Consider the following 27,623-nt stretch of genomic DNA (forward strand, 5'->3'; position numbering starts at 1 on the left):
GCTCGTCATTTGTTTATAATTTTTTCGAGTCTTGCCCACGATCACCCCAACATTGAACGCAGCTAATCAACGGGACAGTCTATAGAAGTTTGTTCCTTTAAATGAACTCTGTTATAATCTAAACTATTGAGTATGTAGCAGCTGGATGATAAAGACGTTCTAACGAGTTGTTTTTACAAATGTAGCGCAAAATAACAGCGCCCAGAATTTTAGCAGTCACGTAAGGCGGCGAGCGCATAGCAGACCATGCTTTCTGAAATATCTGCAGCACAACGCCCTGTCCTCATGACTGACCCTCACGTTTACCACCTTTGTGACAAGTATATGTTAAGGTCAGATATGTGCAATGAACAAGCTCATTACATCCCCAGTGAACAGGAGTTTCATATTCAGGTTTCCATGTAAAAGCTTAGCAACTTTTTCTAGTTTTGTCGGGTGTGAGTAATGAACTGCAACAGTGACTCTACAATCTGTGATAGTATAAATCTTTATCGTATAAAATAAAAACTATTACAATGTGTGCAGAAACATCTGACATTTTACATAACTTATACAACCCATCGATTATTTAACAAGTTACGCTTTTACAGCCACCTAAAAACGTTTCAAGTTCAAAATATTATTGAAATCTCTATTTATATTAAAAAGAAAATCTGAAAAAACACTGTTAGCTGCACTACTATTGACAAGCCTGAGTGTTTCTTTAATGTTGTAGACAGAAACTCAAGTCACTATACCTTCACCGAATAATATATATACATATCAACAAAGATGAATGCACGTTGAAAAGAAATACAGAGTTTGTAAGTTTTTTGGTGGTCACAATAGAGCAAACCCATCATGACTATTTGTACTCTGATCAAACACTATACCCTGAACATTCAAAAGGAAAAGTTGTTAGCTGTTTGCTCTCCACTAGATTTGAATAATAAATCTTGTACTAATGTGCTCACCTTTCAGTTCTTGGACCCCCAAAAACAACAACAACAACAACAAAACCAAACAAAAAAACAAACAAACAAACAAACAAAACAAAATAAAACAAAAAAACCCGCCAAACTCTTTACTCTTTAAGAGTATACAGACTGAAGGGTCTCTGAAATATTTTGGGAAAAAAGAAAAAAAAGAAAGGAACAAGCAAATTTACCTGAAGAGGGTGATGTTTTAAGGGAAACTAAATTGTACAAGCTGACACAACAGACTGTATACCTTTATCTCAGTTTGCATCCCATATGATATGGGCAACCATGGGAGTAGCACATCTGTAGGCAGATATGAGGGTCATAACATTCCTCCAAGTGTATTTCTACTGGTGCTAATTCTATTCTTTAAAAGAATTACTGTGCCCTGAAAATTTATGTATACTGTACATGATTCCATCTGTTCCACTTTACTCTAAAATGAGCAACATTTTCGCCACGGAATTATGCTACAATTCCATTTTGAACTCTCTCATCCCTACTTCTACTTTGCATCAGAAAACACTTGGGTTGAACCAATAATATTATTCAGGGAAGTAAGTTTGCTTAGATATGATGGTTTAACTGCTATTTATAGCTTCACCTGACAAATCTGATGACTAGTTCAAAATTATTGGCCTGTTCTAGGCAACCACCAAATCCCAAAGTGGCGTTACACACCTTGACTCATGCGATACTGAGCGGTTTCGTTGAGTTCAAGCAACCGGAAGTCTCGCTTTTACTTCCATTGTCAATGTCATACGATAGGAGGCGCAAGACAATCGTTGCGGCGCCTTTGGCGGCAAGAATTAGATTGTGTCAGCACACCGGCAGATTCAGGGAACACGTAAGACTTGGCGACATCTTTTCGAAACTCTGAAAATATAGCTAAAGAAGGAGCCATCTCTCAGTCAGTACAGCCGAGGCAAACCTTAGCGTTCAAACCGACTATGGGGAAAGAGCATTTTCAAACGAAACGGAAATGGAACTCAACGAAACTACTCAGTATCGCTAGGGTAATATTTTCAATTATTTTGAGCCCTGGTTTCACCCTCATACCTCATCTGGATCCAACCAAAAGTCCGTGGAACTCAACGAAACTACTCTGTATCGCTAGGGTAATATTTTCAATTATTTTGATCGATGGGTTCACTTACACCTTGACTCATGCATTCTTTCACCAGTTGAACCCAGAGCATCTCTTTTGGTTTGACAAAATATGAAAGAGGCAAAGTTCCTGCACCTGCTAGTAGGATAATCATTTTTCGAAATCAATATTAAACTCAATAAAAGCAAATCAATTTGTAAATCTATGTACCATCATACGTCTAGTTGCCATTTTTGAGAATAATCCCTTCTGAGCTGAAATATACTCTTAATTTTCTTCCCTGTGTTTTCTTTCTGTGTTTTTCTCATAAAACACAGTTTAAAGGTAATATGCACCTCGAAAGTGAAAGACTTAAACTTTTGCTCTAACTTTCCTCAAGGAATCTTTCAATTATTCTCTTTCAAAATCAAGAATAAAAATAGGGGGGTCACGGTGCAAATTTTGGTACTAGAGAAACAAATTACCCAAGATTTACCGATATTGGAAATTCAAAATGGCCGCCATCCCTGTGTTAACTCTATGGAGAAGAATAAAAATTTTCGAATTTCGAAAAACTAAAGTTTTCTTTCACCAAGAGCTTTAAAATGAACCCCCACATGTGGTATATCAGAAGAGAATTTTAAAAGTTTGAGAGTCCGAATGTCTGTCCCCGAGGTGCGTTCTACCTTAAATGAATCAGGAACGTGGTCCTTTTGTCTGGGGTCGGTGACTAGGGCACATCCACTAAATCTGAAGGCCCTCTCAGTTGCCCAGTGATTTGGAGAAGAAATCCATGGCACCTGTCAGCGCAACAGTGAGATCATGTAAGCTGAGATGTCCGTTCAGGTAGAAGGCGGCTTTCCTCGCTGCCAAGTACGACACTCCGAGGGTAGAAGCCCCCATCATCGCAAACAGTGCACTATTGATGAGCTGCAGAGTTGACAAGAAAACATTGAGAGTATTAGGAAGGGAGCGTGGATAATTTAAAACATATGTATGGCAACATAGCACTTGACCTCCAAACCCCTTTTCTGAATGAAAGTTTGGAAGTGCGAAAACCTGATGATATAAACTGATCTGAACATACCTTGCATGCGATAAATTGCCTAGCAGTAGGAAGTTCTTTCTACAAAACTCTCTATTTTGAGATAGTTTGCACTTTCTAAAGTGAAAGACTTAAACTTTTACTCAAACTTTCTTTAAGCAAACTTTCAACCGTTCTCTTTAAACTCAAGAACAAAAACTGATCATATCACTATGCAAATTTTGGTACCAGAGACACAAATTACCCAATATTTTATATTCACTGATATTTGAAATTCAAAATGGCTGACTCGCGGGAAAGAGTCCAAATATCTGTCCATGAGGATATTATACATTATAAGACCCGAAAGGTGACTGAGTGTCACACATATAAACAGTTTCCAAGACATACATATAAGCTTTGTACATGTATATACATAAAATTAGTAGGAATTTGTGCATGATGATTGAAACAGCTAAATGCTAAATGTATAGAGTTTTGTTTGTAATTCGCACGTTTTATTCATTTCTGGTATCCAAAGTGTGCCTGTGCAATGTGAAATGTGTGCCAACAGACACCCTTTTTGACAGGACTTCTCTCTATCGCAGACACAATTTTCCTTACAGAAGTTCAAAGTTGAGTGTTATCTATCACATTTTTACTAAGGACACTATTGCTATTCGTGAAGGGTGTTTCTAACCAAAAGATAGAGCTACCTGCATTCTGATCATCAGAATTTTCTGACAGAAACTGATTACCGTGATTTACAATATGAAAAAGACAGTGTAAGAACTGTTGAGTTGATAGGCTGAATAGTGGTTCTGTCGAAGCAAGAAGACAGAGAAAATGTAGTCATGACACATTGGACAAAAACACTTAGTAAATTTCCAACGTAATGCGTATGATCCCTTGAAACTGCAGGAAAAATTTCAAAACATTTCAAAGCTTACCTTATCCTGCCTCTGCCATTTCTTGATCACGACATGATACCGGATCCTGGAGAAAGTGACCATAGTGTACAGTGGTATGAACCTGCCGGGCATCAACCAGTGAAGCAAATTGTCCACTTTCTTTCGGAAGAGAAACCAACTAGAGTTGACACTCGCACGCATCTGTCAGGTCAAAATTAGACAGCTCACATAAGGGGTGGCCCATTTGATTTCCAATGGGGAGGGGTTACTGGAGGAAATGGCCGGTATGGCGACAAACTATTTTTCTACCCACCCTGGCAGCTATTTTTTTCAGAGTTTGCTTCAAAGCAATTTTTTTTTCAAAATACAAAATCACTCTTTAATTTTTGGTAAACAATAGAAACTCATTACCATACAAAGTACATTTATTGTTATGCAAATTAGCCGCCACTCTACCAGAAAATCCTGGGGAGAACATTGAAGCAGGTATACCTGTTGTTTATTGCGTATTGTGATCATTGTGTTAACATAGTTTGATTTTTTTGTATACTAGTTATTTGTTGTTGTAAAGGTCAGTTTGTTTGTTGTTTCTTGAGTATTCTTGCAATTTTTGTTTTATTTTCATACATTTCAAGTAACAGTTTATGTACTGAGTTGACTTTCGTGTGTATCACTTGAGTTGAGTTTATCACACCTGTGTTTTAGATCGGCCACATACCAGTCTAGGACAAGGGCCTAGTATTTTTCAGGAATGGGAATGGAATATTAGATAGACCTCATAAGTGTTGCTTACTTTTGAGCTAATATCAATTAAAACATTTGTAAAATTGTTTTATTTAGTATAACAAAGTCAAATATTCATTTACTCTTTAATACCTTTTTGCGAAGGATTTATTTAAATACATAATATATCTTGTTTATTTTGATCCTATCAGGAAGTTTACAAATATTATCCATTACGTTTCCAGTCATTGTTTAAAGTACACCACCAAGGAAATGTCAACAAATGCGACTAGAGACTTGAGTAAAAGCAATTACATACCCAATGAATATCAAAAATCATAAATATTTACTGAGATATGAATGGCAGATTAATATTCTTCTCTTCTTCATGAAATATATGATCAAATGGACTATAACATGGCATTGATATTCACCAGTTGTTTTGTTTTCTAGTAAAATTTGAGACAAAATGTTAAACTTGAATAGACATATATCTATTAATAAAGTGTTACCTCTTTATAATGAGATTTATTTGTTTGTCGATTTCAATCTCTTCTGTAGACTTGACTAACATTCTAACATTTATTCTAACACTGGCATCATTGCATTTATAATACAGTGCAGTCGGGGAGTGCAGCAGCAGAATACAAGTACACATTTATTTACATTCACTCTGTATGCTCTGTCACTCCACACAGAGTGACCGTGATTCATGCTACTGAGAAGAGGTTTGTGCTCCTATAGATACCCATTCCAAAATGCCGCCGTAGGCGGCAGACAATACACTTCTTTTTTCAAAGATTCTTGTTCAAAAATGACGCCATAGGCGGCAGCTCTAGAGCCCACTGAATGCTGGTCTACCTCCAGAGGGTGCATCACAGCACATTTTTTTGCAGCCTTCCTAAAATCAAATTTTTCTCTTCTGCAGAGACAAATTTTTTTCCAGCATTTGGCCGGCAACAATTTTTGCGAAAATCCTGTAGTCCCCCCTTCCGGAATCAAATGGGCCACCCCTTACGAAACTTTCATAATTACAAAACGTGACGCCAGTCCAACAGCAAAGTACAAAATTATCAATCAATAGCTTGAGCATGCATGAAGCACTGCAATTAGTTTTCGTTACGGGTAGTCTTTCTCCTAAACAGATGTTTTTGTGATGAGTCTTACAGTTTTGAAAGTTTCACATTTTGGACAAACCATGGAATTCATTCCCACCACAAATTTGTAACTACAATAACACTTTACATTGTCACTACATTGAACCTCAGTTTTCTATTTTGCGATTTCCAACAATGCCCTTGCTGACATCAGAATACAATATACATTACCTCTAAGTAGTTGTACATAGAGAGGTCACATATGGCCTTGGCATCTGGGCTACGAATCTGTGTGTACTCCGGTAACACCAACGCTGGAAGACGAAGGAAAAGATTTGTCTGTTGAGTGCCTGTCTACGAGCTTCAGTGGGGCAACGTGAAAAATTGCTATTGATCTTATAGTTCATCTGGCCCTACAGCACAAATATACAGTTAAGTCACAATGTGGTCACCCGGTGTGTCTGTTTTGGGTCCGGTTTTCGGTACTGCAAATGAAGGCTACAAATGAGAAAGCGAAGTTCACACTGTGAAGTGAAGGATGAAGGCTGAGACATTCAGGCCCTTTTTAACATTTATATGGAAAGTCAAACATAGTATCTCAAAAAAGCTAGCGAAAATGTGAAGACTTGTCCTAATTATATTCAAATGAGTTCACAGAGCCGGGTATTTAATACGCACAAGTTCATTCGAAAAAAAACAGCCCAGAATGCTGACAGCAAACTTTACAAACACACCCTCTTCGTGTTAATACTCACAGAAATCATCCTTGTACTTGTCCATGAGTTCATTGAATATAATACAATCTTCAAAACCCTGCAGATTGATGAAAAGAAATGCAGAGATCACTGACGCTTTCATCAGCATTGTCATTAGAAATGAAATGTATTCTAGAAATCTGCTCAGGAATAGTAAGGGGTGGCCCATTTGATTTCGGGCGGGCGGGGTTGGGGGCGTGTTGGAGGAAATGGTATGGCGACAATTTTTTTTAACCCAGACGTTGCTTCAAAGCAATTTATTTTACTAGTAGAGTCAAAGCACATTTTTTCCCCAAATACAAAATCGTTCAATCACAATCTTGTAAGATCGTGCCATTTTTAACATTTAATTATGTGGAAATATCCATGTCTTCACAATGCTCATCACTGAACATATATCCAACTTTTGAAACCTTTCCAAAAGCACATGACTTCTAAAAATCCAGAAGGTCCTGAATGTTTCCTTCAACCCATCATAGTAGGTCCACCGACTGCATATCAAAATATTGCATATATAATGAGTCCTGTTCCAAAATATGACAGCGTGAATAACAAATTTTGGTATTCCTATTATGAAGTTTAAAAATTACAGTAAAATTATCAGTGTCATTGTAGTCAACATTTTATTCTTAGACACCACTGTTTTAATTGGACAACGACTTTAAAGTTAGCTATCAGTAGACTGTTAGAAAAGTGTTTCACAGAGCTTTACATGCTTTGTTCAATTTTTCGTTATTGAAAAGTAGATAAACATTTTCAGTCAAAACATTTGTAAAATTGTTTGAGTATAGCACAGTTAATTGTCCATTTATTCTTTGATACTTTTTTACAAATGATTTATTTATATGCACTAATATATATTGTTTATTTTGATCCTATCAGGAAGTCTACAAATCTTATCCCTTACATTTCCAGTCATTATTTAAAGCACACCACAAAGGCAATGTCAACAAATGAGACTAGTGACGAGGATACAACATGACATTGACTTTCACCTGTTGTTTTGTTTTCTAGTTAACTTTGAGACAAAATCTTAAACTTTAATAGACATATATCTATTGAAAAATTGTTACCGCTTTACAATAAGATTTATTTGTTTATTGATTTCAATCGATTTTGTAGATTTGACAAACATACTCCTACGTTTATTCTAACACTGACAGCATTGCATTCATAACACAGTGCAGTCGGGGAGTGCAGCAGCAGAATACAATTACACATTCATGTAAGGTCACTCTGTATACATAGTCACTCCTCACAGAGTGACTACTGAGAAGAAGCTTCTGCTTCTATAGATACACATTCAACAATGCCGCCGCGGGCGGCAGCTCCAGAGACCACTGAATGCTAGTCTACTGCAACCCAAGGGTTCATCACAGCAAATTTTTGCTGCCTTCCTAGAAGCATTTTTTCCTTCCCTTCTGCAGCGACAATTTTTTTTCCAGCATTTGGCCGACAACAATTTTTTTTTCGAAAATCCTCCACCCCCAATCAAATGGGCCACCCCTAACTTAACTTTTTCTCTCTCAAACTTACAATCATGCTACAAGTAGTATGGTATATAACCTGTTATAAAATTGGCAATGGCTCCTATAAAGCTCTCACAATTCTGACTTATCGACAAGGAATATTGATAATGTAAGCCAAGGATCAGTTTTGGCCGGTTTCAGACAGGTGTACACAAATATCGTTTCAGGAATAAAATACCATAATTTTCAGAAGACATGATATTTAGCTTTCATTGACAATACATGGGTTTTCTCCAACATTCATTGTTCATTGTACCAACGACCAAGAGAGTAATGCCACATCAACAACAGTCTACAGGAACGCCACCTGCACACTTATTTCTCGGTCTCTTGGGTGATCTTTGTGCGCGGGTTTGATTGCACAGTGCTGAACAGAGATTCTTACATAGGTTGTACATACACAATTCATTCCCTGTCCATAGAAAGGCAGCATGGCGTGGGCTGCATCTCCCATGATAACACAAGTATTTTCGTGATGGTACGGACTGCACTGTGTGAATCAAGAAAACAACTACTGATGATAAAACAAAGCAGAAGATGTAAGATGCACCAATGCTATCTCAATGACATAGGCAGTGCAGACAAAAATGCATTTACTGAAACAAAGGCATAAAGTTGATACAAGAAACTGAACTGTAAAAGATGAAGTTGATGCAGCCATCTTCAAGTTTGCAATATGTAGTTTATAATTTTGACGCTAGAGGGCGCTCCTTATATGCCACTGCTTTTCACTACTGCATTCAGCAGACATGCAAACAGCATCACTGACAGTTATAAATTGAGCGTTGCCTGGTGCCAAGGTTTGTATTGGGTGTCATCCGAACCAACAACAATCTAACGCTACATCTTACATAAACCTGCTTAATGGTAAGACCTAATTTCTTGGTGACAATAGACATCTTTACCCCATGATGGCTTTCCTGCCATCTGTGCCATAACATTTCTCAGCAAGCCCTGCGCATGAAAGTAAAAAATCCAATATGCAAGGATTTAAAAAAAAATTGGCATCATTTTCCTGCCAGGAGGTAAGGGAAAGCTAAGATTGATATGAGGGGCCTTTTGCATATTGCCAATCAAAAGTTGAAAAGATTCAGGTTCATTCACCTAAAAGGTTCCCATTGTTTTGTTGCTGCTCCTCAATATACCTTTAAATTAATTCCATTTCACCTTCACGCTCTTCCATCCTGACCGTTACACAGTCTTTGTCAATCTGCCATTCTGAACTTTGTTAGGTGGTATGAAAGGGTGCATGGGATATTTACTGAAGACAATCAAGAACAGTGTGGACCCAGCAGGAAAAAGTTATCAATTGAGCTTGTCCAGTGCAAGATCATTATCATAATTTAAACCCCGGTTTAAACCCTAACCTTAACAATAACAAAACACAGACCCAAACCCAAGCATAATTCAGAAAAAAGACACTTTGAATCAGCCACACTCAACAGCCACTTCCCGGCGGGCCAACTGTGCCACACTGCTTTCCAAGATACCTCTATAGAGATCATGGACAGCGCCTCGGTGTTCAACAATGTTTGTTTGATGTTCTCTTCTCCAATGAGGGGGATGGAATCCGCGTAATTCTCGTGCCAGAACTTCATGATGTCTTCTTCCGTTTTCAACGACTCGAACATGTCAAAAGGCATGAAGAGATTGCAGGTGAACGACTTGTCGGCGTTGGGCAGGGCAATCATCATGTATTCATTGCGGGGCCATATGTGAAGAAAATTTACATCCATTGCAAACTGAAAATGAGAAGAGCGATTAATGACTGGACTTGCTGTGCCAATAGGCATGTCATGTCAATCTTCTCATGATCAAATCAGCACAATTTCAACAAAAAGCGCATTTCACAGGTATTTTTGTGCCGATTTTTCAGAAAGCTATACTGACTGCACCCTAGACCAGCTGTTTCCTGTCCATTCGGGGCTTTCAAGCGAAGACTGATGATCTGGCTAACTGAATCCCGTTTCTCTTATGAGCTTACGATCCAAAACAGCTTTATACAAACTCATTCTGTGTTGGAGGCAAGGTAAACGCCTCTTTCGTATCAATCAATGATGTTGCTGGCTGGCGACTACTATAGCTACAGCTCTAAATATAACCAATTCAGCCATTGCTGCTAAAAAGAAAGTTGTTCTGGCATGTGTTTCCACTTGAACTAATGTGAAAATCACACCCATACGTGTGAAGATAGACACAGACACAGATGTATGAATAATGAATCTATGAGGACTGTTTCTGTATCGATTACCTCGCCATTCTTTGGTGGGATCGTGAGTTCCATGTAGCCGTGTGGGATGTACGTCTGACTGTAATCAAACCTGATGGACCGCATCATTTGTCGTCTGACAGTGGAGAAAGCACCGTCGCAACCGAAGATCAGATCGGCCTTTGCAGTGACCTCCTGGCCGTCAGGTCTAGAGGAAAACAAAAATATTGATGGGAAAAAATAACTACATCAGCTGGCGGTTCAGATGGTCAGGTTCAGCAAGAGTCATGAACTCCACTTTAGATCCCTTTCCATGGTCTCAATGTTTTTGCTACGCCTTCATTTCATTCAAGCTTATGTAAGAATAAAGCCCGAGTACGAGGGCTCTTCTGGTATATAAAGTCCAACCCAAAGATAAAATGTCGAGGCCGCAGCCGAGACATTTTATCGTCGGGTTGGACTTTATATACCAGAAGAGCCCGAGTACGAGGGTTTTATCCGACTTAAAAACTATCGCCCCTGACTGATATATTTTCGTTTTCAATGTGTTTACGTCAACCGTCCCCTTTGTCAATGTAACATGTTTAGGATATGAATTAAAACTTTTATTTGTGAAATAGCCTTCCAATGTAATGGAACATCCTATAAATGCCCTAGGGCACATTATATAAATGCCCTAGGGCACAGCAGATTTTGTGTTGTAGCTGGTTTCCGCTGTGATACCAAATTTGAATATTAAAACGTACCAGATGTCTACAGAATATGACATGTTCACTTTTGATTGGACAGTACTTTACTACGGCGCTGTCATTCGTTTCTGGAATTTGGTGACCAAGGCTTTACGAGTAGATAAAACACCCTGAATTGAGCACTCTGATTGGTCAATCAACACTAGATAGTTTTTATGTAAGAATAAAAACTTCAGACAAATTACGCACACATGATGTGAACAGGCCAGCAGTCTGTTTCTTGAAGAAGTCTCGAAGACAACAGTTGTACTTCAAGGAAATATGCAGTCGACATGTGTAAGATGGGGATATAATTTAAAGAAGGTAAGATTTTTTCCTGGAAGAAATACTGACATATCAGGGCCAGCCATCTGTGCTCCTTAACCTCCGTCAACATGTTGTGCTAAGGAACATTTTGCTGCTTGTTTTCTTATCAGGTAGATTCACTATGATACATATCACTTTTTTCATGTTAGATAAAAAAGAAAGTTACCCATCAACAGTTGTTTGTGAAAAAGAGCAACACAAACTTTTTTCAGACTTAATACTGTCACAGTAGACCTTGACCGCCATGCTTTCCAAAAGGACATTTCTCAGAAAAATCAATATGCTTGTCGGCCATCCATTTTTTATTTTTCGTACGTTTTCTCCCCTGTCTCGTTCCTGTTTTATTGGTCTGAATATTTGATGTATGCTCACCCTTGGAACATCATTTCACCAGTCTCAAGGTCAAAGCGGCTAATCTTGTGGTTGAAATGCAGACCCACATCTAACTTCTCCGCAGCTGATAATTATCAGAAAACAAACAAATATCAAAATGAATACAATGGTTCTTTCTGTTACTTATACCGGCCTAAATAAACGAAAATTAGTCTTTCCATTTCTGAAGATGGTTGAGATGAGAGAAAATTGGATTTTTCATTTCTGACGATGGTTCAAGCAAAGAGTTATTCACAACTGTGAATTAGAATTGTGCATGTTATCATTTGTCCATCAGTGTAGCACACTGAGCACGTTCTGCTAAAAATAAATGTTTGCTGCATTTTGTCTGTCATCCCGTAATTTCGTCTTCATAAATATATTTTTTTCTCTTATTGATATCACAGTCACCATGCACCAATAAGCAATTGTAGCCTGCCCGCTGTCTGAACGCGCTTCACAGATACTTTTGCCTGTTGTTTCGTTTTAGGAAGAGACGTCACCATCATGGGCCTTGAACATCACTGTGAACTTACAAGCAACACACAGTCAAGTATAAAACAAAGTTTTTGTCTGCACAGTTGAGTGTTGTACATAATGGTATCAAAGTTCATCCTGAGACATAGTTTAATCAGACTGATTCAACTTGTGTCTAAGTTTCCACTCATGTAAAAACTAACCCTGACTTTGTATTTTAAAGATGTTCAAGTAACATGTACTTGAAAAAAATCGTCTTTATGTTATTTGTTGTTATAATTTTATTCTTTTTAATGTTTGATGTATTGTTCTTGTCTGTCTTGGCAAGCTCAATCATAATAGACTCAATTGGTACAATTTGTGTTGTACAAAGCTTAACTGTCATTGGTGTATTTTATTGTCTTGCTCAGCACGAAAACAGGTTTTCACAACCAATGGAATAGTCAAGATTTCTGAATAAAGATCAATAATTATAACAGGGCCTGTACCCTCAAAGTCACCTAAAGGACTTTGAAGTACTTTCTTCAGCAATGTTCATGGACTTTCTGAGGTCAAAAATGCAATTTTCAAGGTATAAGTTTTACAATTTATCATTTGGGGCCCAAGTGGGCCTATGTCACAAGTTAGCGTGTGTTAGTCTGTATATTTGAAAGTACAACGTCTGAATGTCTCTGTGTGTGTGTGTATATATGTGTGTATGTATGTTATGGATTTTGTGTCATCGATATCTCTAAAAATTCTTTGTCAAATGTCACGTCATTTGGTACACAGAATTTTTAGGGGTTCAACTAGATCTGATAGGGTTTTGGAGGATATAGGTTGCATAATTAAGCATAAAATAATTTCTGAAGTAAAAAAATAATTTGACATATTTTTACTCATTTTTGCCCATTTGCATAGCAAGTGAAGATGCATTAAATTATGAGGAGTGGGCTACAGAACTGATTGAACAACAAATAAATTTGCATCGTTAATTGGTTAACAAGTATTTTTTTTCTCAAAGTTGTGCAAATTCTTATATCTAAGACAATATTGATGCCAAACACAAGCATTATAATCAGAAAGTATTCACGATGCTGCATTTTTCAATAGAGAAATCTATCCATCAAATCAATATGATATTCAGGCAAAGTATCTTTACCAATCTTAAAATATGCATGCTCCTCAACTATCATTGTAGCTTGATGCATAGGTAGAGAACAGGTAGGTAGAAGGAGGCAAATTGAGCAGTAAAACTAGGTACACCCGTGGCCACTTTACTGTTGAGTAAGCCCACTTGATGCAGTCAGAAATTCTGTCTGTAAACAGGTAAAACCATCTCTGTCTAGGGTTGTAAATGAGAGTTTACGATTGGCAACCTGTGTTCAAGATTGAGATACAATGTAACATTACCATGCACTGGTCCATATTAAAGTCTTGTTTCAGACAACTCATTTGTCCTATCTATACCATAATTAAAGAAAAAACGGGTTTCGTTGTAACTTACAGACTGTCGTCTATAGACCAAATATGAATTTTCTTGCATATATTTTTACCTCACCACAGTGCCTTGTTAGTTTTATGAAAATCAGTGCAGTTGATTTCAATTTCCAAGACACACTGTCTGCATGGGATACACAAGTTTGCGTGATTCTATAGCAATGAACTCATAAGTGTTTTGTCTCAATAAACTAATGATCACATAAGGCTTTTTAATGAATGGAAGTGGTATCTTGTGTCTAAATTTTTAACACAGGTTACCAATCATTAGCTCTGATTTACAACCCTTGGCAGAGTCTGTTTTGTCTTTATACAACTTGAGCAGAATTTCTGACTGTATCAAGTCATCGTTAGCCAGACAGGAGTCTTCCACTAACCACGCCGTGCGGGATACCCCCACTATTTTGTGTTAAGGAGTTTGATGGAATTAGAAAATCAGGCGGACCAATCAGAGCACGCGTTACACTCAAAGAGAAAACCACGCCTACCTTCCAAACGCCGACCACCGCACTGTTTGTGCACAGCTTTTCTCTCGATTTACTTACTGGTTTACTAGACTTGGTTCAAGTGCGTGATTGTGAGCATGTGAGCTGTGTGAACGTCTGGAATGCAATGATCTGTGTTCTGTTTTCATGTGAAATGTGTGTAGGATTATGTGAACGCGTTGAGTGGGGTGAACGCGATACAGGGGAGTTTTACCCGGCACAAACTAACTCACTACTGCTGCTGCACAGACTAAATAAAAACGCGTTCGATCGCAACCAAATTTTACACGAGGAACTTTTACAAATCATTTTATTTTTTGAAAATTCACCGACTTGAACCAAGTCTCTGGTTTACCTTCGTCCTGTGACACCCTAATGGCTCAAACGGAGATTTAGGAGTGGGAAGGCAATCTTGCCCGAGTTTAATACAGGATTTGATTGTCATGCATGGGGAAATCTTACTGCGTGGTGGGGATAAAATTACGGGCGATTTTCTCGTCATTCATTGAGGTGGCGAAAAGTTCCGTTTCAGTGATCGTGGGTTACGAAATGTATGGCAACGCTTTGTATCGTGTAAAGCGTTAGATATCTCCCAAAGAAAAAAAATCGACGAATAAATATGGCGATAGTGCAGAAGATGACTTTGAAAAAACTGACGCTTGTAGTCTATGAAAAATCCACCGATGAGTAAGCTTATATTGCTTGCTGACGCTTGTAATCAATGAAAACTTCACCGATGAGTATATTGCTTGCTGTGATGAATAGGTCATTTTTTTTGAACAACACCCAAACAAAATCCGGTTCTTTGATTTCCAGTTCAAGCGTATTTCACAAAGTCCTAGTCCATGTTTTCGAACCATGCTTCTAGTTGTTTCTCCCGCGGCGTGTCGATGTTCTGTTCTGGTAAATCCTGTTCATCGTCTCACAATGTTTACAATTTTCCAAAGATATGAACAACAGAATAGCTGCCGGCCGCGCCAGTTGACAGGACCACAATGTCTAAACAACGTCTGAGTAATGGATTTATCGTGAAATTTTGAGGTCAAAATTGGAGGAGTGGTTTAACAGATTTACTTCGGCGAGTAGAACTTTTCTATTTCGCGCCACGATCTTTTGAGTTTGGCGGGTTGATGTTTTCACCTTACAAGTTGAGCGACAGCTGGGAATATCTTGCGGTAAGACGCGCTGGCGGCTGGATAGGACCTTTGTTTTGACGTTTTGAACACATCAGTTATTTCAGCAGTAGATTTCAGTAGTATGAAATGTAAACGAATACTTGTAAATGTAACACCGAGAAAAAAGTGGGAAAAGACCTATACTACTACATTCGTAGTAACCGATTATCTGATTGGCTACTTACTGGTCACATACAGTCGTGTGGTGGCGCTTTAAAAAACACGATTTAGGGGGTCTATCAGCCAAGGTCTGATTTCGGGAAGCATCCAGCTGCCCGGAGCGGAGACCTTGGCAAGCGAAGACTGTATCAAGTAGGCTTAATCAACGGTAAAGGGGCAACGGGTGTAAATGATTAAATACATGGAGATTCTTGTAAGAGTGGTGTAAACATTTAGAATGTTGCATTTTTGAACTACTTTAATTGGGCTTACACTTCACCAATAAGCATTGTCACTTTCTGTAGTGCAACTGCGTCACTTTCACCACAATAGCTCAGCATGTGTGCTATATATATATTTGCATAAACAATGCTTCCTCCTGCAAATTGAATTTCTCTTTGCCAGCCATTACTTGATACTTCAATCAGCAGTCTTCCTTTTTGGTATGCTAAACTGTGGAAGGGTATTTCTTAATTATAACAGGATGTTCGGATCTGGTGAAAAAGTACAATATGCTATGAAAATAAGGTGCTACAAATGTGCTCTGAAAATAAAAATAGTGATTGAAATAATCAGCAGTGCATTATTTTTTAACTTCATTTCTGCTTGCAGTGTTTCCTGTATTTTTCTCCCATCCTCGGTTGCCCATTCATTTGTTTGAAAAGCAAGCTGTTTGAATTTTTTGCCCCAAGAAATCCTACAGACCCCCTCCCAATATCAAATGGCCCACCCCTAATGTACGCCGTAAAATTTAATATCTCATATAATAAAGATGCAAAAATAAAACTTATTAAAGCTTAAGTCTTAAACGCCTATATATGATCACATCAAAACCTGTATGGTAATAATCAAACTGCTCTATGGAGTGCAGAATTGTGCGGCTCTATATCACAGTCATTAGGTACCTCATTTTGCCTTAATCTTTATCGTAAACATGTCTTCCATTGAACATTTGCACCTAATTTTGGATCGACAAGAACAGAAGCCATACAGTTTCTGCGGTGTTGTTGGGAGTTAAAAGTCGTTCACTTCAGGAGTAGGTAAGACATTTCATGACATCGTGGTTTTCAAGCTGTCATATGATTTTCTGAGTGATTCACAATGTTATTTGATCTTGGTGGTGACTGGCATTCTTGACATTGTCAATGAAATTCCCCCGTTGTGACTATCGACTGTAAAGGGAAGTGGTCGTCGCGTTGCGCATGCGCGACTTTTTTGTTGATAGACATAAATTTTTATGAACATAAATCTTCTCAACTTCAATAGGAGTAAGATGGAAACGGCCCCTCACTTTATAAACGCCTGTGTAAGACTCAAGATCATGAAACTGTAAAATATTAAGATCCGAAACGAACTTCAGTGGTGTATTTCTATTTATAAACTCGTGAAAGGCTACGAACACTGAGACAATATACTCGGCATATTACGTCGCTGCGTTTACTGCACTCAGTCACTGCGAACAATGGGGTTTGGTCGCATGCAGTCACGTTGGTTGTACACAGTGCTATGTACAGTACAGCAATAAAACATTATTAAAATGATCAACATTGTATAATTATTGGGCAAGCAACAAGTACAATGTCTGACACAAAAATAGCACAAAGAACATGATCGGCAAGCCAGAGCAGGACACGAGAGATGCTGTTGCATCGATAAGAGAGAACGGTCACCGCGTTGACGTACAGGTATATGAGAGAATCAGGCTCCACAACGTACCGGCCCTGCGACAGAACTCTGAGAACTGACTCCATGATGAAGTCGGTCCCACTGTTGATCACCATTGCTAACTTCTTCTAGTAATACATGGCAAGAAATAGTTAAATGACAGGAAAAATAGATAAAATGAGCGGGTTTTCGCAGCATTTGATGGGAAAATCAAGAAATCCTGTGACTACAAGTACAACGGTCATGCCAGTGATCGAACAGCCTAGTGTAAGCTTAGGCCTATACCGGTGATACGCAATCTTTGTTGTTGTACCTCCTGATTATGAGGTGAGAACAGCGCCAAAATTATCTTGAAACCTTTGTTTAAACTTATCTCATCATTATCATTCCATTATTGGGTAATTTGTCATAATTATGTCAGTATTCGGCCATTTTTATGCCATTATTTGATTATATGTATTTTGATATTATTATGACATGATTATAACATTGTTATGAACTTATTTGGTAATTAGGTTGTTTTGCAATTATTCAGCATTGGTATCTTGATTTAGAACTTATATCAATATAATGTCATTATTTGGTTATTTGATCATTTTATGTTATTATTTGGCCTCTGTTATATGATTATTTGGTCATGATTACGAATTACCTTGACATTATAATGAACTTATTTGGTTAATTTGGTTTTTTGCCATTATTCGGCATTAATGTTTTGATTTAGAATTTATTTCATCATTATTAGTATGCCATTATTTTGTGATTTGGTGATAATTATGTCAGTATTTGGTCATTATTATACGATTATGTGGTCATGATTACGACATTATCTTGACATTACTATGAATTCATTTTGTTAATTCAGTTGTTTTGCCATTATTCTGCATTCATTTCTTGATTTGGAACTTATTGCATCATTATCATGCCATTATTTGGTGATTTGGTCATTTTATGTCATTACTTGTCTTTTATTATTTTGGTCTTAGTCGTAAGTAGTCCATGATAAAGCGCGAACAGGTTGATTCATTCAAAGACTTATATATGTCATGATTTGGTGAGCTAAATCAACAACATTTAGGGTTATCTTCAAATATTGAGATATTGTTGATTTTCAGCAAAATTAAATGAAAAAAATGCTGCGAAAATGTCAACAGGCTTACATACTGAGCTCCATGCAGGGGCATATGTCATATAAGATAATGCAAAACATCCCTATCACTTGAGGCCATGAGGGGTTATACCATGCAATGAGGTACCAAACACACCGAGCACACACAGGGCGAGCAAACCCACAGAGAGTACCCCAGTTTGGTAGTCTGTAATATAGGTCATAGCCAACTTGGTAGCCTTTGAGAAAGGCTTAACAGTGGCTAAGTCCGTTTCAATTTTTGTCATAGCTCAAAATTGCTCTCCATGAATAGGCGAGAAGCTAATAATATGAATAGTAGCATGGCAGACTACTTCTGAGTTGCATTGAGTGTCATACATGAATGGCCCCCTTCGAGGGGTCAACCACATTTACTGATTGAACTACTCTGACTGATCTCCAAATGCTGAATATACACACTGATAATTTGAGTGATCTAGTGTGTATCTCTGAGGCTCCTTTTGTGTATGTGACAAGTGTGAGTGTGTGTGTGTGAGGGGTGGGGGATGTTTTCGGTGCAGTAAAAAAGGGTGTCAAAGGAGACTTTATGTTCAAATGTTAAAAGTGTCACACAGCCAAAAGTGTTTGATATAAATAATTTTTCACCAGTGAATATGTTAAAACACACTATTATTACTCGGTCTACACCACCAACACTCTGAGAATGTCTCTTCAGTATCGTATCTCTCCAAATTTTCCTTGAAATATGCCTGTCATGGAAAAATGTTAACGTTGTTCAAGAAAAAATGTAAAACGGCTCGTACTGATTGTTTCTCTACGATGGAAATCAAGACAGAGTGAATCTTTGAGATGTGTGTGAATAAAAGATTCTGTCACTTGTGTATTTGTCCCAACCATGGGCAAATATCGCTTGAAGTAGACTGTGTATAACGATGTGATTAAACACCATGAGGAAAGAAAAGAATTATCAAATGCCTTACCTGTCAGGATAGTTTCATTCAGTTTCCTGCGGTCAAGAGACACGAGATACTGTTGAAAAAAAAACCATGTACTGTAATAAATAAATGACTAACAACACTTTTACGACAATCAAAGAATAAACAGGTGCCTGACTTTATAAAAATACACTCCAATGGAAATAAGCAGACGAAATATTATATGGGAAAAAATCAACAGCAGTGGCATTATTAGTATTCAGAAACTCTGTTATGGTACTGCACTCTTGAATCAGTGGGTGTACATGGGAAAATTAACGGTTTGCCTGGCTGGTAACAACGATGACATTACTAATGGTAGTAATATCAGACCGCCTATAATGATGTAGAGATCTAATTTTTAAAACTAGCTCCTCATACCTGCCCATTTTTCCCATATGGTATAGAATACAGTTTGCCGTCTGGTGTGTGTATCCGCCTTGCATCCATGCGAACGCCTTCTGAGACAACCTTACAGGTTGAAAAGACAAGGAAACATGCTTTATTGCCCAGGTCGTTGGGTAAAAATTTGTACTTGCTGTACATAAACTTCTGGATCGCAACCATTTTCACTGTTTTGTCTGCTACACTACTTTTCCGATGAGATGATAGGTAGTAGGTTTAATATAATTCACTGAAGAGTTAAATGTCAATGGAAATGTTAATCCATATGATTGACCACACCCATCAGTATGCTTGTCCTTCTCTGTTTAAAAATCGACCTGTTCACCCCCATGGGGCCAAGTTCCCGACAAACATGTCCATATTCACCATTGACAACAACTTGCTTCGGCCAAACCACTGTGGTGAAAGGGGTAAAGGAAAACTTCAAGTAAATCAACTTTGTATTACAGTTTGTACAGACGAATGTTGACAATATAACGGGTCACAACGAGGTTGATGTTAGACCCATTACAGTTCTCCAGTAATTATTTTCACTGAAAGGTGCAACTGTTTTCTTGAAACAAAACTTATGTGTATTGTCACCAAACATTGGAGGCCGAATGGTGCTGACTTGTGATCATATCAATGCCTGAGAATTGTAGGATTTAACCGCTGCTACATTCATAAAGCGACATCTACAACTTGAAGTTGTTACATTTGTGAACTTCGCTCTGGCACTTATTTGATGTCTATTTTTAACAGCTTTTCCTCTTAGATTATCGATAACACCATGGAGCTAAATCAAAGCAAGTGGCCCAATCTAAAAATTTGCTCTGTGACCAACGATTTTTTTATTCTTGATCATAAAAGAGAACAATTAAGATTCCCTAAAACAAATACCGGAGGAAGTTTGAAATATTCAGCTAACATGCACAAATTTCTCTACCTCTTTTACTGGCATGGTTTGGCCCAAATCCATTGTTATCAATGGTGACTGTGGACTTGTTTATAGTGCATTGGGGTGAACAGATTAAAGATAGTGACATAGGGTTTTCAGTACTAGTGTATGAGTACGTGGTAATAGTATGGAAACGTTATGTATAAATCATGTGGACTCTTTTCTATACAAATATTAATAGTCAACCCTGTATATTTGTTGTACCTTTTCTTCCACTTCAACGTGCTTCAGAGCAGTAGTTCCCCTGACGGAGAGTGCCAAGTTCATACTTCTTCCTTTCACTTCTTCTGCTTTTCTGATATCTACAAAAAATTACACAAAATCTTTTGTGTTTGTCCAGCTCGGTGAAATTAACAATTATAACAGTCACCTGAGATGTGGTATGCAGTTTGTTGGCTATAATTACCAAGCTTGTAGTCTTCTGCTTGGGCGGGCAACTTTTCTAAACTTACCTGCCCAGATGGTTGTCATTTCAAATTTCCTGCAACGCAGATGGGATGTGAAAAGATACTTCTGAGCGGACACTAGTTGTCAGAGGATGTTTTACGTGAACAGGCATACGCGTTGACTGGAATAGTTCCTTGTGGTGGCAATCCGTCAGTTCATCAACAAGGAAAATAACTGACAGTGTGAACAATTTGTTACTCTACTCCTACAATATATTATTTCCACACTGCATTGTTCTAGGGTCAGTTTTGCTTATTCGGTGTTGGAAAGGCCATGACCTTTGCATATTCGATCCCGGTTTTAGACACGATACATGAAACCATTGGGAAAATGATGACCATTAATTCATTTTCGCGATGGTTTCATGTATTGTGTCTAAAACTATAGGGTCGAATATATGCATGGTCACCCATTCATTCAGTGTCTTTCAATATGTCAAACAATATAAGTAGTATCTCGTATCAAACAAAATTCATGAAAAATGGCCGACTTTGTCCCTTTAAATAATCTGATCTTTGGCGGAAAAATACCACTCGAAATACGACGTATGTTGAAGCAGGTTCTTTTAATCATGATACCTTACCTTCTCTGGATTCAAAGATATCGACTTGAAATCCCTTCTTAGCAAGAAAACATGCTTGCAGTGATCCAACCTATGCAAAGATTAGAGAAGAAAGCTGGTGTCACTTCATGGCTAAGAGATGAGGACGTGATTCCCATTCGGTAGAGGGTAATGTGAAATATGTTCACTGATGGTGCGATTGTAAAATTGTTCTTGCATGCTTTAAAACAACATACTCGAGAATCAAAATATTGATTATATTACAAAACATTATAGCTATCTTCTCTTTCGGTAAAGGTTTGATAAGGCCATTCACATTTTCTGTCTGTACAAGTGGTTCTTTAATATCAAATTTCATCTTGTTCAGTACTTAAGGCAATACCGAAAAATTCAACGCGCGCGCGATCTCTAAGGCTGGCAGTGTTCCAAATGCGCACTATTGCACACGAAAATCGTTAGTTTTTTAGGTACTATCGCCTTCTGCTCTTGTGCAGATGTTTAAAAGCTGTCATTTAGGCCAATTTTACATCTGTTAAAATGAATTTCGGCAGAATTGTAGACACCGCCGAGATAAATGAGGCTAAGCATGCGTTTTAGAAAATTCTCAATTAATTTTGAGATATGGCAGGAATAGCTATAGGCTTTAAAATTGTACAAAATTACAAAGTAGTTTTTTGCCATTTCAAAACATAGTGTTCGTTTCACGGCTGACCAAATCTATGCCCGAAACTGTGAAGAAATATGTCAAGAATCACTGTGTAAAATTTCAGGGGATTTTGAGCAATTTTAGAGTGGCTTAATCTTTTCAAAAACACGCTGTGCTAATCTGCATATCTATGATGTTACGCTTTCCTTGACCGGAACCATGCGTCTGTTTGGCTTTGGTGCCATTGTTTTGGATCTTAGGGTCAATAAATGCACAAAAACTCTTATTTTCGTGGATTTGACAAATTTTCCATAGCAATCGTTCCCTAGGTACTTGAATCCTTCTTTATCGCCTTAATCCTTCTGTTTTACTGTAATGGCACTCATATTTATTAAGAACTGTAAACATTTTGCTAGAATGGCTACCTGCATTTCAGTGGTTTCATCTTGTTTATCCCATTTTGACTCGAAATTCTCTGCATGATAAATCATAGCCACTATCATCACTATAGACAAAACTTGTGCGTCATAACTTCATTATTCAACAGCTTGGACAAAGTATGTAATCTTAAAGAACTTTGTGCTGATGATACATGCTAAAAAATGTATTGCTGTGCGATCATTCAATCAAAGTCTGATAAAACCCACAATAATATCAATGAACACCAAAATCCTATAATATGAAACCTTTACGTACTCAAATTTCTTTTGGTATTTTAAAGGAAGATTAAAACAGCACCTTGTATATCCAGTCAATGCACTGGATAGAACTCATACTACAAAAGGCAAAGACTTAGGGCCTGACATTGCAAGCTGTACTGCAGGACACTGAAGTATGCATGACTACTTTGACCTGCTGAATTAAACTCTATACAGATTTTGGCATTGAGAAATATACTCTCTGACGTTCATGCAAGCAGATTTGTAATCATTGGTACATTACCATACTATTGACACATTTGTCTGTCCGGACTCATAACTTAACACTCCAGTATCAACTTAGCAATCTATGACAGGCGTTAGAATGATAGCTGGATAGGATAAGTGCGCATACACCTGCATTTCTCTACCATTGGTCAACATTTCAATGAATGAATGAATGAATGAATGAATGAATGAATGAATGAATGAATGAATGAATGAATGAATGAATGAATGAATGAATGAATGAATGAATGAATGAATGAATGAATGAATGAATGAATGAATGAATGAGAATTCAGCCGACGCTGTTTATTACTAGCTTCTCCCAATACTTTTGAAAGAATTTCACAGATCTATAAAAAATGTACAGGAGAATTTAAAATTACTTTGACAAAGTAAATGAAACAGGCTGGAGACCTATCAGAGCAAACCAAATTGTTACAGTAGTTCACTTAATTTGGTTACTTTTGTCGGTCTTTTTTCTATTTTCTTTTAAACAGAACGGAATTGCCGCACCAGGAAAACTGTTAGTGTACATTGTATTGTGACATCTTAAGGTTGAATTGACAGCATTTTACATCAGCTAGCAAACCATACAGCCAAAGCATGTTTTTTTTTAGGTGGAAATTCTGTAATTTTCTTTTTCAAAAAGTTAACCCTGTTCAATTATGTTTGTCACCAGGTATGTAAAGGTAGCTCTCACCCCCAACTGGGACCGCTAACTGGGACTCCCAGTGGACTTAAAATGCACTCAAGGATCGGTCAAAGTTTGCTTCCATGACCAGTCCTTGAAGTAAACTGGGACAGTTCCTGGAAGCGAACTTGGACCGGTCCTCGCTGGAACTGTTATTGGATTGGATATATTGTTTATATTGTTTTGCTGTCGAGGATATGCCGTGATGGTGATTTCAACACAGCGATAACTTTTGAACTTTCCGTCTCATATTTTTGGTAATTTCGTTAGTTGTGTGTTGATTTTGACACCATTGTTGACTCTGATCACTGAAGAGAGGGTATGCTTATATTTTGATCGATTTATTTAGGCAGTAGGTGCATGTCAGACTATGAGACAAGAAATCGTGGATTCATGGCATGATCCGACATACATGATCCGAGTATGCATTTTCGCACTGTTATGATAAGTAATGTTGTTTGGTTCACTTTGGTTACCTATATTTTCGCCAAAAGACCATCATAATTTCCTCGTGGCTATTTGAAATCGTGCACCGGCATGCATTTAATTATCAACATCACAATACTTGAATGTAGTAGACTCTCATACTATGTATGAATACATCGACTGCATACTTGCAAGTCACTCCGTATCATAATTATCAAAACATTTTAGTATCGCGACGTTAACTTTGTGCTACCCGAAGCCAGAATTTACAGTTAACGCGAACGTTATCTTAAAATTGCTACTGTGGACAAAAATGCAAGCTATGTTGTATGACTCTCGTGAATATATATTATAGATATTTTGTACCAATCACTGTATTAGAAAATCAGAAGGAAACGAACCAGTCAAAGCATGGATGTACAAAAATAGACAGAGTAACTGTGGGCAGGATGATTCATGTTATTATTTATTGCCAATGTTAGTATTTGTCTCTTGGCACACACCAGATACTTATGACTGTCAGACAACATTTCCATATCATTTTATTCATTTTTTATGATATTTAGTTTGTTTTTCGCCATATTGTATGTTGTTCCTTGCGTTACGTGATTCAAAATTAAATTTAGTTTTTGCCTATACACACATGAAGAGGGGCAAGCTTACTTATATTTATTCTCATAGATTAAGATGTACTGTTGACTTACAGTCTCTGCACACAAGTTAATAAACGTTTTTTTTCACTGAACATATATTGTAGATTAAGTGTATGCTCAAGATATACATATAGCAAAGTACATGTAAACTGTGTAGGAACCAAGCAAATGTTTTTTAATCAATGTACCAAATTTATTTTCTACATGATGGACAATAGATACATTTGTAATAAATGCCAATAATCAAGTTTAACGCCAATTTTTATATGTGCACGTCTACCCTCAGTTCAGGTAGGGCAAGTAATTTGGTGTAGATTAGCCACTCTCCATTGTACAATAGTTTGTGGCCAAATTTTTCTACCCTTCTGCGTTATAAAACTTCACCATATTCCATTTTAGATATTTTCCATCCTATCGAATCCCACGTCTTCATTAACTTTCACACATATCAAAGGATATTCATACTTACATTCCACACTTGAATTTACATATTCCAGCTCCTGACAATTACATTTATTGTCTGTTATGCTGGAGCAGTAACCAACCAGTTCAAAAAACTTTCATTCATGCCAAACAATTTGACTTTTTGACAAACTTCACATTCATGTCAAATAAGGCCAAAGTAATTAAATTCTTTGTTTTGCGTCCACTCTAAATATGAAAAGGTACGCCTCTAAGCGGCTGAAAAACATACACAAGAAAATTAAGACAATGTAATTTGATTACAGCAATTAAAAAATTGTAACAAAATTTTAGTTCAGAAAAGCTAAGCGGTCATGTCCTAAAATTTCCTATTCAAATACACTGTGTTTTTTTCATGAAAACCTTAAAAACCTAAGCGGGTGGGGACGCATAACAAAGAATTTAATTACTTTGGCCTAATAAACACTGAGGGAGGTACAAAGGACGTCGGTGCCCCCGGGCCCCATGTCTATTATTAATATGCAAAAATAAATCTTTGTCCGCATTTTCCGCAAGAACGATGAAAATAAAACCTATTAGTGTTATGCAATGCACACTAACAGTCACACTAATTCATATGAATTTATGACTCAGACTACAAGCTGCAAGAACACCAATGCAGACAACAACAAAATTTGTCCGAATTTCAGGCAGCCGATTATACTCAGTAACCTTTTTGCAGTATAATATTCAATTTTCCAGGTTTTGAAAGAACACTTTTTGTTCTACCTCAACATTTTGAAATTTATAATGTACAGGTTGTCAAAACAACTATCACTATTCGTTGTTTCTCGCCTGCTTTTACCGGTGGGCTCGTCTTGGCTTGCTGAGAGGTACTGAGAATCTTCAAAGTATTGACTACACGAGATGTTCAGAGTTCGTTGATACTACATAGACTTTATTACTCGGTAGACAAGCTTCACAGGTGCCATCATCCAAGATACCCTTCTCAATACTTGGACTGCTCTTTGGTCGTTCTGCCTTGCCAGTTGTATTTTTCTCTTTTGTCTTTGTATTTCCTTTCTGGTATTATTTTAGAAGGGGATTTTAAACGTTATCTTCAAGGCTTGGCTTTGATCATACGATAGACATGAATTAAAGATAAAACATCCAATCGTAAACATCAATACAAGTCTTGATCTAAAATTCACATGTCACAATTAATATTCAAATATCACCGTGACACGTTGCAAACCAATCACGGCCAAATTCTAATTTTCCTTCATTACGCCGTGTAGGCTACCTTCATCATTCTTCATCATACTTCAAATACATTCTTGTTTTCGTCCAAACTTCGTAAACATCCTCGTAGTACGTAATTAGCGTCAATTTGAATTTGTCGCAAATATGCTTTGTATTCAATCTTGTTATTTTAATTAATAATTTTGCTGGTGTCTATAACCACCTAGTGCATAAACCTTCGTCAGAGACGAACTATATTCGTAATACAACCAGTTAATTACTGTCATATTGTACAAGTGTTACATTGTGATGTTTATTGCCATTGTTAATTATTGAATTTTTGTTCAGACTTCCAGTTATTGATTTATTGTTAAGACTCACAGTTACCTAACTGTCTGTTGTATAACTTGCGTTTCTAAGCATTGTTCGCAACGTGCTTAATAAAGAGCATAAGAAAGACTGCATTGTAAATGTAATAATTGAGTTTTTCATACTTGTGACCAATAAACCTATTGGAAAGTAAAAGTTTATGGGATTGATCTATGCTATGTTTTTTCTGTGCTGGCTGATAGGTTTTCAAAAATCCAAGGACGGCAAACAAAGAATTTTCATTAAATTACCTTACGTCACAATCGCAAAGCAATGCTGAACTTGTATTCTAGTCCCACCGCCATGGTAAAAGTAACCGGCTTTGGAACTTCACGAACAAGTAATTTGAATTTTCCAAAGCAATATCCCCACCGAAAGAGATCGTATAACTCTTACCGGGCCGCCTCCAATTACGGCAATCCGTTTCCGGTCTCTGCCACTCATCATCCGCGGTTACACAGAGCCCTCTTCGAAGAGCGAGTGGGTCAGAATTTCAATGTGGGCAAATATACACACATGCGTAAACATGTGTACATTCAGATATTATTCCCTTATATTTTTCTTCTTTCAGAGAAGGAAAATACGTGTGACGTAATGACCGTGTCACCACAAGTCGAAGACGAGTGGTGACACGGTTTAATACGTCACTCGTATTTTCCGAGCTGAACGAAGAA

General features: G+C 37.5%; 1 protein-coding gene across 1 annotated transcript; it reads right to left on the reverse strand.

Annotated features, from left to right (window-relative positions):
- Positions 1–2,394: 2,394 nt before the first annotated feature.
- On the reverse strand, positions 2,395–27,617 carry LOC139149873 (kynurenine 3-monooxygenase-like). Its single transcript, XM_070721876.1, has 13 exons — positions 27,346–27,617; positions 21,616–21,685; positions 20,790–20,887; positions 19,625–19,714; positions 19,250–19,298; positions 11,722–11,806; positions 10,337–10,502; positions 9,576–9,827; positions 8,486–8,575; positions 6,557–6,614; positions 6,033–6,115; positions 4,021–4,182; positions 2,395–2,976 (listed from the first exon to the last, which is right to left on the reverse strand). The coding sequence occupies exons 1-13, from the start codon at positions 27,394–27,396 to the stop codon at positions 2,809–2,811; spliced, it is 1,422 nt and encodes a 473-aa protein (XP_070577977.1). The 5' UTR covers positions 27,397–27,617; the 3' UTR covers positions 2,395–2,808.
- Positions 27,618–27,623: the final 6 nt, after the last annotated feature.

Source organism: Ptychodera flava, chromosome 14 (genome assembly GCF_041260155.1).
Source record: "Ptychodera flava strain L36383 chromosome 14, AS_Pfla_20210202, whole genome shotgun sequence".
NCBI classification, from domain to species: Eukaryota; Metazoa; Hemichordata; class Enteropneusta; family Ptychoderidae; genus Ptychodera; species Ptychodera flava.